The sequence below is a fragment of the Alosa sapidissima genome, chromosome 13 (assembly GCF_018492685.1).
Source record: "Alosa sapidissima isolate fAloSap1 chromosome 13, fAloSap1.pri, whole genome shotgun sequence".
NCBI lineage: Eukaryota > Metazoa > Chordata > Actinopteri > Clupeiformes > Clupeidae > Alosa > Alosa sapidissima.
Genome location: NC_055969.1, coordinates 13,426,077 through 13,442,097, shown reverse-complemented (window position 1 = coordinate 13,442,097; position 16,021 = coordinate 13,426,077). Strand labels below are relative to the sequence as shown.

General features: G+C 44.0%; 1 protein-coding gene across 1 annotated transcript in view; it reads right to left on the bottom strand.

Annotated features, from left to right (window-relative positions):
- LOC121680662 (fibrillin-2-like) overlaps nucleotides 1–16,021 on the bottom strand; it is an 86,265-nt gene that overhangs the window by 35,871 nt on the left and 34,373 nt on the right. The window contains exons 18-27 of the mRNA XM_042060137.1: nucleotides 15,592–15,717; nucleotides 13,368–13,493; nucleotides 9,510–9,629; nucleotides 8,711–8,848; nucleotides 6,457–6,507; nucleotides 5,533–5,658; nucleotides 4,642–4,869; nucleotides 1,196–1,321; nucleotides 946–1,074; nucleotides 571–696 (exon numbers count right to left, since the gene is read on the bottom strand). Of these exons, the coding sequence (XP_041916071.1) occupies nucleotides 571–696; nucleotides 946–1,074; nucleotides 1,196–1,321; nucleotides 4,642–4,869; nucleotides 5,533–5,658; nucleotides 6,457–6,507; nucleotides 8,711–8,848; nucleotides 9,510–9,629; nucleotides 13,368–13,493; nucleotides 15,592–15,717 (1,296 nt within the window). The remainder of the gene's footprint in view (nucleotides 1–570; nucleotides 697–945; nucleotides 1,075–1,195; nucleotides 1,322–4,641; nucleotides 4,870–5,532; nucleotides 5,659–6,456; nucleotides 6,508–8,710; nucleotides 8,849–9,509; nucleotides 9,630–13,367; nucleotides 13,494–15,591; nucleotides 15,718–16,021) is intronic.

Below are 16,021 nucleotides of genomic sequence, written 5' to 3'. Positions count from 1 at the left end.
ACTTAGCCTCATTGACTTTTTAAGCCTCAACAGCTCAATTAAACACAGTGTCTTAATCCAGCTCTGAGCTTGGACTCTTTCACAGAGAAGACCAGCCAAGCTGTGAGAGGGGTCCTTTTCCAAAAGGGAGGATAGAATGAGGCGGTCAGCCTTGTTAAATGACATCAATTGAAGGCCATGGAGTGAAAGTATCATGGGGGCAACGTATTTGATGTTTGGTGTTTGATGTCTAGAGCGCTGAGCGGTTGGGAAATGTCCTGATTGATTTGGAAATAGCATTTGCTGACCCGTAACATTACAGCTTGACCACTCCACATCCAAGGGTGTGGAAGGATGACATCAGTACTTCTCTATTGCAATAGCGGATTGGAAATGAATGTAATAGTGTAATCTATGGGAGTGTACGCCAGTTTGTGTACACCAGTGTGGTCTCTCTCCCTCTGACTCACTCAAGGCCTTTAGTGTGTGTGTGTGTGTGTGTGTGTGTGTACTGTATGTGTGTGTGTGTATGTGTGTGTGTTTGTATGCGTAAGTGCATAAGAGTGTGTGAGAATCTGTGTGCATACTCACCCTCGCAAGCATTCCCATCTGTAGACAGCTGGTGTCCGTGCGGACACACACACTCGTAACTGCCGTCAGTGTTCTCACACTCGCCTCCGCGGCACAGGCCAGGGTTCCGCTCACACTCGTCAATGTCTGCCACACAAAGAAACACACACACACACACACACACACACACACACACACACACACAGACAAGGGCAAGAGAAAGAGAAAGAGAGAGAGACAGAGAGAGAGAGGGGGGGGGAGAGAAACTCAAACGAATGAGAAACACAAAACAAAACATAAGTCGGTGTATTTGTGCTTTACACACAATGTAAACATGATGTCAAATCAATGGAGCCCAAACAGCCAGCGCTCCCCTCATCCACACCCTGTACTCACCCATGCAGTTCTTCATCATCATGAAGCCACTCTCGTAGCCGTCAAAGCACTCACACTCGAAGCTGCCAGGTGTGTTCACGCAGGTGCCATGACCACACAGGTCCGGTGAGATACGGCACTCGTCAATGTCTGTGCAAAAAAAAAAAAACCCAGAGCCGTTAGATGCTATTCTCTACTATTCTACGTGTAACTAACACGTATCCAACTCAGCCAGACAGTTTTGTGGAAGTGTACTACTGTAGGCCTTTACCAGTGCAGTTGCGCTCCTCCATGTCGAGGGCGAAGCCGTTGTCACAGCGACACCTGAAGCTGCCAATGGTGTTGCGGCATTTGCCATGGGTGCAGATGCTGGGGAACACTTTACATTCATTGATGTCTGTCCAAAGAAACATAGGTCATGAGAGTGTGAGGTACACTAACATTTAAAAAGAGGCCTGAATTGTCACGTTTAAACATAGAATTTTGCCAAACTTATTCTTGCTGAGGTATAGCATTCTTCAGTTAAGTAGACTCTACATGGAGAGTATACATAACATAACTTACAACTTTTAACTTATATGCCCTATATATATGTCTTATTATAGTGGATGGAATCCACTATCTTGAAATCTCCTGGCTTCTTCTTCTTCTTCTTCTCATTATAACCTTTTCTGTTTACCTTTTCAAGAATGAATGCGACTCTAACCGCTTAATGTACAGACATGTTGAAATAACCGTTCTGAAGATCTGGAGTGGGGCAAGATAGTTGTTATTTCAGATTTTTTAAAAAAGTGTATACTTTTTGAGAAATAGGGGATTAAAAATGTTAAAAGCTCATTTTTCCCCCATAGACTTGAATGGCTGTGATGTCATAATGGCCCAAAGCCAGCTGCGCTCGTTAAGCTCCCAGAGTAGTCAAAGGGTGTGTTCGAAACGGGTAAAGTTGCTGTCTTTTAAGATATCTAACTGGGGAGCAAGGTAGCAAGTGTGGTTCGAAACCGAAAAAACAAATTCTGCTGCCTTTTAAGATATCTTAGAATTCCCAAATAACGGTCATTTTTGAAGGCAGCATCGATGCACAGTTCATGCTGCCTCCTACCCATAATCTCTTGCGGCAACGTCTGAAACAGTAAACAAGGTAAAGTAAACAAACATGGCGGATGACATCGGTAATGGCTGCTGAATCTGTTTAAAATGTCATTTGTGTGATCTTATTTTGCTTAGATTTGCAGATTACAGATTAGAAATAAACAATTTACCATCTGATTATGCCATTGTTGTAACCATTAATAGTGTCTGGTCTGATATATCTGCCGGCCGTAAAACTAATTTATACCGTTAGCCTGCTAGCTTACGTAAGCTAATTTAGTTTAACGTCAGGCCTTTGCTAACGTCATACCGTAGTGTTAACCAAAGATTCTAGAGTGCTACGCTCATTTTTAAAAGATGCATTTAATCCAAAGTCATGTCTAGTGAGACAGCTCTCTATGTAGGGAGGGAGGCAGTAGGCAGCTGTCTCCCGTTTGGAACACACCCAAAGACTAGCAAGATAAAGCAACGCAATTCGTTACTATGGGAGCAAAACGGGACAGTTCTGGTCTGCATAAGTGGGAGTGTCACCTTACGTCACTAAATAAACTTTCTCTCTTAATAAGCAATAAGAACAGATAAACATAATTGTGTTGACAGTATTATTGTCTGTAATCATGCATGATACCAATTAATCATTCTTTAGGACATGATATGAATAATTTAATTAGTCATGTGAACCGAGCTAGATAGCTAGCTAACGCTAGCTTAAAATGCTATACAAGTAGAGTAGCTATGGCAATACAGCTATGCGCTAACAAGTGACTAGTAGTTAAAGGACTTCGCTTAAACTGAATATACTGTGGCAAATTCACTTGAGTATAAACTATCCACTTTAACTAATGTCAGTAATGTTATGCAGCTAGTTGACATTTCAAAGAAATTACACTTCTCCGTTTAAAATGTTACCTTAGCTAAGAGTCTAGCTAGCATGCTAACAACCGGACAGTAACTGGCAGCAGCATGGTCATTAATATCATTATTTTATTACAAATCCGAACACTAAAAAATTACACTTTTAGGCTTGAAATGATCCCAAACACTTACAGATTATGACAAAGTTTTCCAAAAAACCCTCAACAAATCCAGAAAGACATAATGACCAATTTATTGGTAAAATTCCACAAGTCTCCATTGACATTAGTGCAGCAAAGGTTTACTCTGGTCTGCATAAAGGGGGATTTCCCCCCCCCCCCTCCCCCTTGCAATAATCGAACGCGGAAATTGTTGAACGTTTGCGCCTCTCGCTCCGCTTTAACCCTCTCCGGAGTAGTTCCCGGGCTAATCAGAACACTGGCACAGGTGTCACCTGTGAATCCAACTGTCTCAGCTTCTAATGCATACAATGTGGCAGTCCCCAAAACTACACATCCTGTTTAACGGCTTCTACACACAGTTGCGTTTCGTCAATGCATGCCAGTGGGTTTAGACCTCTCCAGAATAAGTTCCGCCTCCGTAACTTCCATATCCATCCAACTTCCTGGCGTCGATTGTCTATGGGAAATAACATGGCGTTTCGAAATATCATAACGGTAAAACATCTGTAGGTAGCGAAGTAGAAAAAGCTGGTGGGCAGATTGGCCTACACACTTCTGCCATCTAGTTTCCACTGGATTTTTTGATTGTCGGTGCCGTTTAAGTAGTATACTATAGACTATACTACTTAAACGGCACCGAAAATCAAAAAATCCAGTGGAAAATTAATGGCAGAAGTGTGTAGGCCAATCTGCCCAGCAGCTTTTTCTACTTTGTCACCTACAGAGTTTGACAGGTACGATCTTTCAAAACGCCATGTTATTTCCCATAGACAATCGACGCCGGGAAGTTGGATGGATACGGAGGTTAGGAGGCGGGACTTATTCTGGAGAGGTCTGTTCCCGACGGTAGCTATGCAAATGACTTGAAGTATAACCGTAATGTGATTGGTTGGTGCCGTCCGTCGATTGGCTTGATTGGCCGGTGCCGTCTGTCGGTGCAGCAACAGCTGAACTTCTCAACGCGAGCTACGGGAGAAACGCGACGCAACGGACCCACAATTCAGTTTGGCAACGGATGACGTGAGCCCATGTAAAGTGAATGGGATGCATGTCCAGCACTGCAATGCACGCAACTGTGTGTAGGAGCCGTAAGTGTTTCCTGTGTGTCAAAATAAAAGTCACAGCCATATCTCATGCTTTGCGCATTATATCTCCAGAATGGCTTGACGCATATGCTTCAAATTTGGTACAAGTGTTTGTATGGACTCAAAGATGAAGTGAGTTGATGTTGGAGGTCAAAGGTCAAGTCCATGAATACTCTGAGCGCGATATCTCAAGAATGCCTTGACATACATGCCTGAAATTTGGTATGAGCGTTTGTATGGACTCAACGATGAAGTGAATTGATGTTGGAGGTCAAAGGTCAAATATCAAGTTCAAAAACACCTTGAGTGTGATATCTCAACGCCAGACACACAAGGTTTTGTTAGTAAGAGGGTTTGTATGAACTCAAAGATTAAGCGATTCAATGTTTTTTTTTTTTCCAGGAATCTCCCCACCAACATTAAGCCAGCAGCTTTCCATCCACTATTGTAATTCCTCTGGCATTACATTTCTAGTTCTATTTTTATTCAGGCTTCTCTGATCTTACCCTTGTAGAAGGGTCTCCCGGTGAGAACGTCGCCTCGGTTGGCAAAGCCGGGTCCTCGCGGGCAGAGGAGGTCGTAGTCGCGGTTACCAGGCTCCGGACACGCCTCACACTCCTTCCCCCAGGCGGCCCCCACCGTGCAGCAGCATGCGTCCATCCGGAACCTTCCAGACACGGGCTGAGCGCAAGTGTCCTCGTCATAGGTCAGGTAACAGTGCTCCGAGCGGACATCTGCAGAGGACATAATGATGAGAGCAACAAAACATGGATTCAGAGAAAAGTGTGTCCTGTTTTTCAAAGACAAAGTGTTCCATCCCAACGTCAGTTTATATACTTGCATTGCTAGATATATGATATCAATATTTTGAGAAAGAAAGCAACAACAAAACAAAAACAATCGGAAAGCAATTAAATGCAGTGCACGCTTGGAATGAAACAACCCCCTCTTACAGAGCCTCCATAAGGATGTAACACATGTTGCATATTACTCATTATAAGCGTATGATTACAGCATATTTATCTGCATGCAATACACCATACTACAACCACAGAAACATGGCTGGGGCACTCGATTCTCTGTCAACAGCGATCTGATTTACCAACACAACATAATCAGAACCAAAGAAGATAAAAGCCCTAATTAAATAGTTATTATCACATTAAATGGCCAAATGAAGAGTCGAAATGTAAAACGAAAATAGAGATTTGTGCCAATGTGGGCCAGATGTCAGATGAACTGTTACTCTATTCTATGCAAGTAACACGTATTTATACTATACCTTGATTGTTCAGTTTTTATTTTTCATAAGATAAAAAAAAAATATATATATATAGTCTATCTTATATAAAATACAAAAAATGATTGACTGAATGTAAATGTAAAGACATGCTCACCGACACACAGGCGTCCAGTGGAGTCCAGGGTCAGGCCCTCGGGACACTGGCACTTGAAAGAGCCATGGGTGTTCACACAGCGGCCGTTAACACACACTCCAGGGAACACCTCACACTCATTCACGTCTACAGAAAAGATGGAGAAGAAGATTTGTCATGTCACAGAGAAATTGAAGACCAGAAATCTGGAGATAATTTCTGCGGCTGACAAGCAGCTCACTGTCAATCTTTAACATCACACAATGCATACATATGTATCTACATTACTGTATGCTTGAGATGTAGGTGACATCTTGATGTGGACATGAGGTATTAACAAATACACAAGAAAAACAAGGAAAGATCTTTTGATGTATTGGCTTACTAATTTCCAAAGATAAGAATCAGGAGTAAAATATGTAGACATGTAGACACTCAAAAGAGGGCACAAGGAGGTCAAGGTGGTAATGAGACATCTAAGAAAGAATCTATGTGCACAACTGACCCTTCACTTTGAAAAGGTTCTCCAGGTCAACAACAGGAGGCTGTTTGCCTTCAGGGTAAATACTTCACTGTAGAGACATCTGATCAGCTAACTTAATTCAGAAGTCTTCTAAGATGGAGGGAGGGAGGACCCAAAAATCAAGGGCTTCATTTTATGCCAAAGAGAATGCTATGGTGAATACAGGGAGCGAGACTCTTTCACTGTGTGTTCACTCTTTATTCTGAGTCCGAATTACTCTACATCTAGTTGGTTTAGATAGACAAACCCTATGGAGCATCTTAAGCACTGGTACACACCAAATTGCTCAGATTTCATCATGGTTATGATTCAAAAATCAAAAGGCACAATCAAGATGAAAGCACATAGGACCACAAAGTGTCCCTCTGATGAGAGTGATACTCATTTTGTCAGTGTCTGTGTCTAGTCCCCAAATGGTTCACCTTCACATGTGACCCCTTTTGGACGAGCGAACCCTCTGGAGCAAACAGGATCTGGAAGAGATAAGGAGAGAAGACAAAACAATGTATGGATTTAGCAATACTCACACATCTATTCCAGAGAACAGAGGTGCAGAAGACATAACATATAACATACAGAAGCAGTGATCACAGGGTTCCAAGCGGCTATTCACATTTGGCGTGCAGGTAACGATCGTGGCAGTGAGTGAGGCAGCATATAAATTTACATCACAAGATATTGGCACATGCGTGCCTTTAGATAGTGAAATATGTCAATTGCAGTGCCCCCTATAGACACAATGTAACAAAATTTGCCATACATCTGCAGCATGTCAAACTTCATTAACTTTGAATCTTCCCATCACAAGATATTGGCACAAACTGTTGAGGGTGTCAAATGAAACGTGACGAGTAAATGTAAGCGAATGTGATGAAGTGTAAACATGCCAAATTTCATAACTGAAGGCAGCACTTCACAAAACTTGGCGTGCGTCCAGAGGTTGTCGTAATGATGTCAAATTTTGTAGGGTTCACATCTTCTCATCGCGATTGGAACACTTACATTTACATATTTCACTAGGTGGTGCTACACCACAAATGAATGGTGTAGGCAAGGTTCATACACCTCATAGAGACCAATGTACTACCAACATTTCAGAATTTTAGGCGCAATTGTAAGTGAGGTACTGTATTCTGTGAAAATTGTTTTCAGTTTTCCCAGCTTTCCGGGGGGCTAGTGCAGGGGTGTGTGTGTGTGTGGGGGGGGGTGTTCAGGGACCAAAAGTTCCTATTCCATGTCAGCTTAGTGGGGGTACATGTCCACCAAGTCTCATATTCCCCAGTGTTTCAGTTTCAGTATCCTGGGAATTGTTGACCAAAAATAGGTGAAAATGTGATCCTGCTGCACTAGCGCTAGCAGTGGTCATAATGATTACCACATTAACACAGCATACTGGAGGAATGTACAGTATGTCACTTTATATATAACATACAGTACAGTACATGTGTTGGTCAGTGTTTGAAAGGTGCTATATATTTAAATAAAGTTGCCTTTGCCTTGCCTATGTTATGTCTGAAAAAAATTACAGCTATTTTGCTGGCCTTTGCTGCAAACAATGTGGTAAGTAAACACACATGCAAAATACTGTTCTGGGAATGTCATTAGAAACAGCAAACAACACACGTCTCCTCATGTTTAAGATTATTTTTGTCCTTTTCCTGTGAGACTCAATGATGTGATTCCCCCCCCCACTTCTCTGCCGTCTCTCTGTGGCTTGGATTGTCATTAAGCTCCACTGGCACAGGGATTAGAGGCAGTCAGTGAGTGCGTGGCCGCAGGGTTGCGCGCGGAGAGAGAGAGAGGGCGGGAAACACATACTGTGTGAAAGTCAGCCCAGGCCAGCCGTTTTTTCCCAGGGAGTCAGTGAGAGGGGGCAGGGGGCCAGACCACTGAAGATGAGGCTTCACAGGGGCCTACTGCTCTGGCCAAGAGACAGACCCCGTTTTTTCTTAACGGCCGCTGTCACAGACGGATACGTCTCAATTTGACATTCTGCACTCCACAACGTCCCGTGGGTACGCGTCTGAGCTCTACTTCCCAAATGTGATGGGACCGGTGCGTGTGTATCAACACTTTACCCACACACACACACACGACACCCCGCCCTAGTGCATTCTGTAGTAATACTGTACTCGTACCCACATGCAAACAAACACACGCACGCGCGCGCACACACACACACACACACACACGCCAGACCATCCAAGCGCAAACTGCACATTTTCTCACACAGACACAAACACATAGACATACTCACATAGACTAAATGCTACCAACATACAACAAACCCACAATCTCATCCCTTGGATTTACTGTAACCTGTAACCAGTATGACTAAACATAACCCAAGGAGCAAGCAGTTTATTCAGTCTGACAAGTATGAGACGATCAGCCTTGAGTAAATCCCACTTCCCTGGTCCACATTAGCCTTCCCTTTGAACACACACTCAACAGTGTCTTAGGAGTGACTGATTGATGTATAATCTTCACACAAACACGAGGGGAAAAATACATGGGACTGGAATACTCGTGGCCCAGCCACAGAAGCACAGTGGAATGAAAAACCAAATCTGCCAAACCATGTTCTCCCTGAACATGCAGAAAGTCATGTGGTTATAATGTATAATGGCTGTGGCAGGTATGATGTCATAATGCGTAACGGGCTGGTTGCCATACCGATCTCGCACTGTTCGCAGGGGCTGCCCCAGGCGGCGCCCAGGGTGGCACAGCACTCGGACTTCAGTGTGCCGCCGTTGATGTTGACCTCGCAGCGGCCATCTTGGATGTGGAGCCAGCAGGTGCCTTTTAGGCTGTCTGTAAGAGAGGGAGCGTGCACACACACACACACACACACACACAGAGAGAGAAGAAAGACAGAGAAACACACACACACACACAGAAAGAGAGAGAGAGAGAGAGATGAACACACACACATACACACATGCAAAGAAGACACAAAGACACACACACACAGCACAGTGGATAATGAGGACATCAATGGGCACTTTAGATGTTCAAAGTGTATTAAAAGTATATGAGGCATATAAAATGAAGCTAGGATGACATATTTTATTGTGCATGACCTATTGTGCAAAGTGTGCGTGTGTCATTGGCTATAAATTGTAGGAGGAACATGTACATGCTGGTTTAATATGGTGTAAATGATCCGGCGGAGTTTCATGGGTGATTGAACTGATCACCCATGAACTATTTTTACAGGTTAAAATGTCAGGGTGAATTTGTGCGTGCGCGCAGGGATTGTCTGTGTATGTTCGACTGTCTGTCTTTGTGTACTGTATGTGTGTGTGTGCAGCCATATGCATGTATCCACCTGCACAGAGGCACTGTACCTACACCAGAGTGTGCACGTGCATTTATCTGTGTGTGTGTGCACATGCATACATATGCATGTATTTACCAGTGCAGATGTGTGTGTGTGTGTGTATGTGTACTGTATATGTATGCATGTAATTACCGATGCAGATGAGTCCTGTGGAATCCCTCTTGCCGCCTGGCGAGCACTCACAGGCGAAGGAGCCAGCATTGTTCTTACACACCCCGTTAACACACGGATTACTCTCACACTCATTCACATCTGAAACACAGAGGTCAGAGTTTAACACACACACACACACACACACACACACACACACAGCAGGAGAGGACAAAAACATAAAGGGTACTGTCTCTGAGAAGTCCTGAGAAGCACTCTGGAGACCTTAAAAGGGTGACAGCACATTTCTGGATGAGTTGCAACGCTCTGCTATTCTATGAACGGAGACTGAACCACACTATAAACAAATCAAACATAATAATATTTACAAGCACTTAGATGGCGTCACTGGCAAAATGTCACTAAAGCACCTTACTTTATGCAGTTGTTAGTCAGGGATACAGGGTTAGTCAGAAAGCAACTGGATTGCAACACTGATGGAGAACATGATGTAATGATTGTGCTACAGTAGTTTTTTACACTTTAAACATTTTTGAGGAAAATGCTGTGAGCTAAAATACTGGAATCCTATTGAATCTTAAATTACCTAGTAAATCTAGGTATTCCAAGAAACTACTTGGAACTTGTAGTGTAAAGTGTGAGATTTCTCAACATTTCACTGTAAGGGAAAGGGGAGTTAGTGAGTACCAGTGAGTCACTGTACAGTCACTTAAAAGTTCAAAATAGGGGGAGCCACCTCACACACACACACCCACACACACACAGACACACACAGACACACACACACACACACACACACACACACACAAACACTGCCAGATGGCTCATTCCTTTACCCTCCTGATGGTAATAGGTTAGGTGAGTAATTAGATGAATAGCTGTTTGTGTGTGTGTGTGTGTGCGCGACACAACCAAGTGAGTCAAAGTAGGTGCACACTGGGTTAACTGTTGACGCACATAAAGCACTAAAATCACTATTAGCAATTGTAACAATAACATCAACCATACAAATGGTCTAGTATATCAGGCAGCTCTGCAAGATACAGTTCTTAGGTTATTTCCCAGCTGAAAAAAAGATTCAGTCTCAGCATACAATAGTCTGATTCAGAACCAAAGTCAGTCCGTCAGGTTCATGATCAGTCTCTCTCTTCGGTCAAATCTTTAGGTGGGGATCTCATAGGTCAGTGGCAAGCCACAGCAGCAAGCATAACGCAATGCTCAGTTCTATCTCGTTCCTAAGTAACATAAACGATTTGCTGACAATTAAATATGTTCGCGTTGCGCTTTTGAAAGTTGAACTAAGTTCAACGCTCAGCTTGTTCAACGCTAGCATTACGCTAGCGCTGCCACCGTTCCGCAGCCGAACCATAGAGAACAATAGGAAACCTGCCACTTGCCGCTGGTCAGTGTGACCCCCGCCTTAGTGAGACGGCCCTTAAGTGTGTCCCCTGGTCCCCTGATGCACTTGAAACATCCTGTGGGGGACCTCCTCCAGCTATTGGACATCAGTAGATTACTGAGCCTCACCAGGGCCTCCCCTGCAGCTGCTCAAAGCCAAACGGTCAGCCTCCCTGCGACCGTCTGGGCAGCTCTGAGTTATGGCCCTATAAAACTACAGAGGGGTGTGACCGGAGAGAGGGACCACAGTCCTGTTTCGGTCTCCGCTCCCTTGGTCAGTGCAGAGTGTCTAGCAACAGCAGCACAAACATGATACAGTTCACAGTGTCAGCAATGACTGTCACTATGGTAACTGTTTCTAGGCCAAAAAATTATGGACCTGGTATGATAGTGTTTTACTATAGCAAGAGTTTAAAAAAGACACAGTCTTTTAAAAAAAAAAAGACTGGACTGCTAGCTCTCCTCCTCCCCCACTGTGATTTCAATGAGCCGAAGGAGAGTAAAAAACTTTCTCACATAATTAAACACATGGAATTGGCACAGCTTCAAGGGTTTCCCTTAGAATACAGGCTATACCCATTAACCTGTTGACACCCTTTACTGGATTTTTTTCCAGAAAGTTCTGCCAATGGAGAAGACCTCCAAAGTAGCTATTTTTAAGCACCTGCAGGTGTTTAACCAACCAACCTCACAGTGACTGGCTAACATAAGTTCAGATATTCTATACTCTATGTACATTTCAAGGTATCATATGGTATTGCCCTTTCAAAGCTACCAGATAGAACTATACTGTACCATACTGTTACAGCAGGTTATGGCACAAAGACATACAGTGGGTGTGATCCGACAGTGACCGACATATGGACTTTTCATAAACAAAAACATGTTTACTCACCTATAGCTACAGCACACGCACTTTGCATGTCTAGCCTAGCATTCTCAAGCCCTGACCTCAGGCTTGAAATGTATATAAACACACCTTTCAAACAAGAGGGGGAAAAAAGACGGTGTCCATGGTGACAGAGTCTTGCGGATTGAAAACCACACATTTTCCACCATGATGCACAGGTATTTTCTGGAGGTGGTGATGGGTGTGGGGGGGGGGCATTTGGGGTGCCGAAGCAACAGCAGGTAAAGGTGTGTATTAAATGGGAGGAGAGATCTGGCCTGGAAACGACAGAAAGTCAAAATGAACGACGGAAAGGGTCGAGCCACGCCACGCCACGCCACGCCACGCGCTGACGGTGTTACTGACGTGCAGACATTATTTGTCTGGCTGCTGGATGGATAAAACGCACGGAGGCTCCTATGTGGGTCAGCAACTCGGGGAATGTTGCCTGCAGGCAGCTGGGAAGAAACATCTGGTTCAGATGAGAGCAGATAGCAGGAGACTCGACCAGCTCCACTGTCCTCAGTCACATATGAGGAGGAAGGAAGCGCTGACGCCTATCAGCTCAGCTGAGTTCAGTGTTTAAAGGTTGTATCAGCGATTGCAGGCCCAAAAAAGGCCCAAATATAAATGATCACACTGATCTAATCTTTCCTAACGATCCGCTAGCTGTCTGCCCCATAAGCAGGAGGTCAAAAAAACGCATCTCTGTAGGCAGCCTAGGCTCCGAGATCTGTACACAAAAACAATTGCTACCAACAAGGGTTGGCAACCCACTCAAAGGCAAAATAAAGTGTTTCAACCAATAACCAACGAGATGCGCATTTAGGAGAGTTTTAATTGCACTGGAGGGAGGGGGAGGGAGTAGCGAGCTAGCACTCTGTTTTGTTTGAACATCAACAGAAGTTATGTATCCCTGCTATCGCTGATACAACCTTTAACAGGGCACATGCAATAGCCAAGGGACTGAGGATCAAAGACCTTACAGTATATTACGTTGGGAGACAAATTTGGGAGATAGATACAAAATTAAAAAAAAACATCTTACAAGAGAGGCCTGTTATATTCAGATTGCAAGCCCACATAGTGATTAAATAATATATATGTATATATAATATGTCTATGTGCAATCATTAATATTTTTATTTCATCCTCATGTCTAATTTCTGATAATCCTTTATTTCATCCTCATGTCTAATTTAACATTTGGCAGTGCCTGTCTCCTGCAAAACAATCACCACATGTGACTATTGTAACTGTGACTGTGCAGTGCTGTACTGAAATACAAATGTAATCTCCTCAAAAGGTCAATTTAACTTCATGCTGCATTCCTAGTAGCTGGAAATTCCCTCCCTCCTACTCAGCCCCCCCAAAAAAACACAAAATCAACACATTACATTTCCTTAACTTGCTCTGTGCAAAGCCTCAGCAGCAGCAGTGTTCCCTCTGGCCTGTCGGGCAGAATCCCATCACTGATTGTCAGTACACGCCTGGCTTCTGGCAGGTGTCTGCCTCCACACTGCGCAGCGTCACGTCGCTCGATTTACACGCTCCGCTCACTTCGCTTAGCTTTGCTTCGCTCACTCACTCACCTTCGCACGTCTCCGAGTCCGGCCTGAAGAGGTAGCCCTTTGGACAGGTGCAAGTGTAGCTTCCCGGAACGTTCCGGCACAGGCCGTTGTCACACAGCAGACGGTTCACCAGGCACTCGTCAATGTCTGCGGAGGACAGGAGATAGGGGAAAAGATCTCAGTGCTCAGTGCTGTTTCTTCAAGCTGTTTAGTAATTCAGCTCTCTGTTTCTCTGAGAAGCTTACAAACATAGTCACTCTTTTGGCCTACAGCTCTGACTTGATGCAAAATGAAACATAATGCAAGATGAAACAACTTACTAACATTATTATTCTCTTTACCTTTCAACGATTTGGTGAATATTACAATTAAAAGACACTACAAAACTAGACATGCACATGCAAGGCTTGAGATAAACTACTCAAGAATCTAAACAGAATGTTCATGCCAAAAGGGAGATCACACATTAGCATTTTTGTGGTATTAAAGGGATGATGTGGAGTTAAAACAAACCAGGGTTTATTTGCGCTACAAGCTATAAGCCATTTCGTTGTTAAGGCAAAAACGCTCCAGCTCAAAAAATTGAAAAACGATTAACATATTTTTACTCCCAAACAAAAATTTGAACTCATTACCATCCATAAATAGACCCTAGGTTGTTTTGACTCCGGATCATTCTTTGAAGATGGTATAATGATGTATACATCATTGGATACATTTACCATTACAATGAATTAGGCACGCTGACTCAATAACTGTTCATAATTACTGAGAACAGCAGAATGATGAATGATCTTAATGGATGTCGTGTGTCCATTCTATTGTCAGAGGCTAAGTAATCTGCTCAAAGTTAACATCCTTTATTTTCCCAGAACTGTCACCATGTCTTCTCTGGGTGTTCAAAGCTCAGTTCCCACTGGACCAGGCTGCCTACAGTGAAACACAGCAGCTTGGGGAAGTCCATTATAATTGCACTCAGGGAAAAATAGCCTATAAACCTCTTTTCATGGAGCATAAAAAGAAGGCTGGAGACCCTCAATGCAGCTGCAGTCGTTACCAAGAATCAGAAAAATGCCACGAGGAATTTACAGCTTGGTTTTAAAAGCTTCGAGCGGCCTGTTTAAGAGGCGTCCCACGATTTCCTACGCACGATAGGACAACTCGCCGAGCACAGCGTGAGACAACGCGGGAGCTGTCCGTGCGCCTTTAACATGATGTTTGTTTTCCTTCTTGTTAAAAGCACGGTTTTTAGCTTCCCATGCCCGTAATGATGTGCATGTCGTACGGGGATCACAATTACTTTTGTTCCCTGAGTGTAACTGGCGACATCTGGGAGACCTTTGACCTCTGGGTTGGCTTGACAGATTTTTGTGCGCTGCTGTTGCTTATTCTCTCTCAGGCGCACGAGGCCCGTGTCTTCACGTGGATCATACTGGTCCACAACTGAAATGTGTCTTTGTGTCTGCATCTCCCTGCCAACAACCCCCTCCCCCAAACACACAGTAATAAACGCGCACGCACGCAAGCGCACACACACACACACACACACACACACACACACACACACAAGTACACAATGACATCATAAGATCTCTCCACTGCACATGAAAAGTCAGTTGGTGCAGTTAGTGAAAAGGAGCGCTCTCTCTCTCTCATTCTCTCTCTCTCTATCTCCCTCTCTCTTTAGCCAGTTTTTGGCGAGGCTGTGTCAAGTCTGTCTGGTAAATGAGATTGTTTTGACTGGGCAAAGATAGAAGTTGGCTCAGTTCTGGGGGCAGGCTGGAGGCACTGAACCTCGTGTCTGTGCTCCAGGGCCTCAGTGTTTGAACAGGGGGAGAGGAGGGTGGGATGGATGTGGATGAGGGGGACAGAACTTTAAGATGTGATGCACTGCATATGGAGGGCACTTGCAGAGTGAAATGTATGTTTCAAAATGTTCACTACAGGATATGTGTTCATGTCAATGTCAATGAAGGATAAAAAAATCCTTCTGAAGTTTGTAGAGCTGACTAAGATTAGTCCATTGAGGCCTCCCAGCTCCTACAGTACCTCCCGTTTACATATTTTCAAGTAGTCGCATAATCCTGACATGAGTGTGTGTGTGTGTGTGTGTGTGTGTGTGTGTGTGTGTGTGAGTCACACTGGACTCCTGTCAATGTGACACAGACGTACGGGAACACTCCTCCACACACGGTGTTTTGTTTCATTTTTGCGGTGGTCGGCTGGTGTGTGAACTCAGACTCACCCACGCAGTTCCTGCCGCTGCCGTCGGTCTCGTAGCCCACGTTACAGATGCAGCGGTAGCTGCCCCTCAGGTTCTCACACACGCCGTTGGTACAGATGTCAGGGTCCAGTGCACACTCGTTAATGTCTGCTCACCACAACAACAACAACAACATGGACACATCACAGATACAGTCACAATTGATGCATGACAAAACAGCAACTTTTAGTTTTCCAAACCAAAATAGACTGTAGGTATATTGGAGGTAGGTTTGTTATGTTTGTGAATAGGATCCGATATCCGAGCCTGATAAACATGTGGTTTTAATTGAACAGGATAGCCCTGGATAAATGTGAGGCATGTTTAACAAGACAGTTTTCAAACTTTATTTGTCAAACAAAGCTGTTTGTTTAGTGCTTTTTCCTCACTGTTTACAAACAGTTGTCTGTGC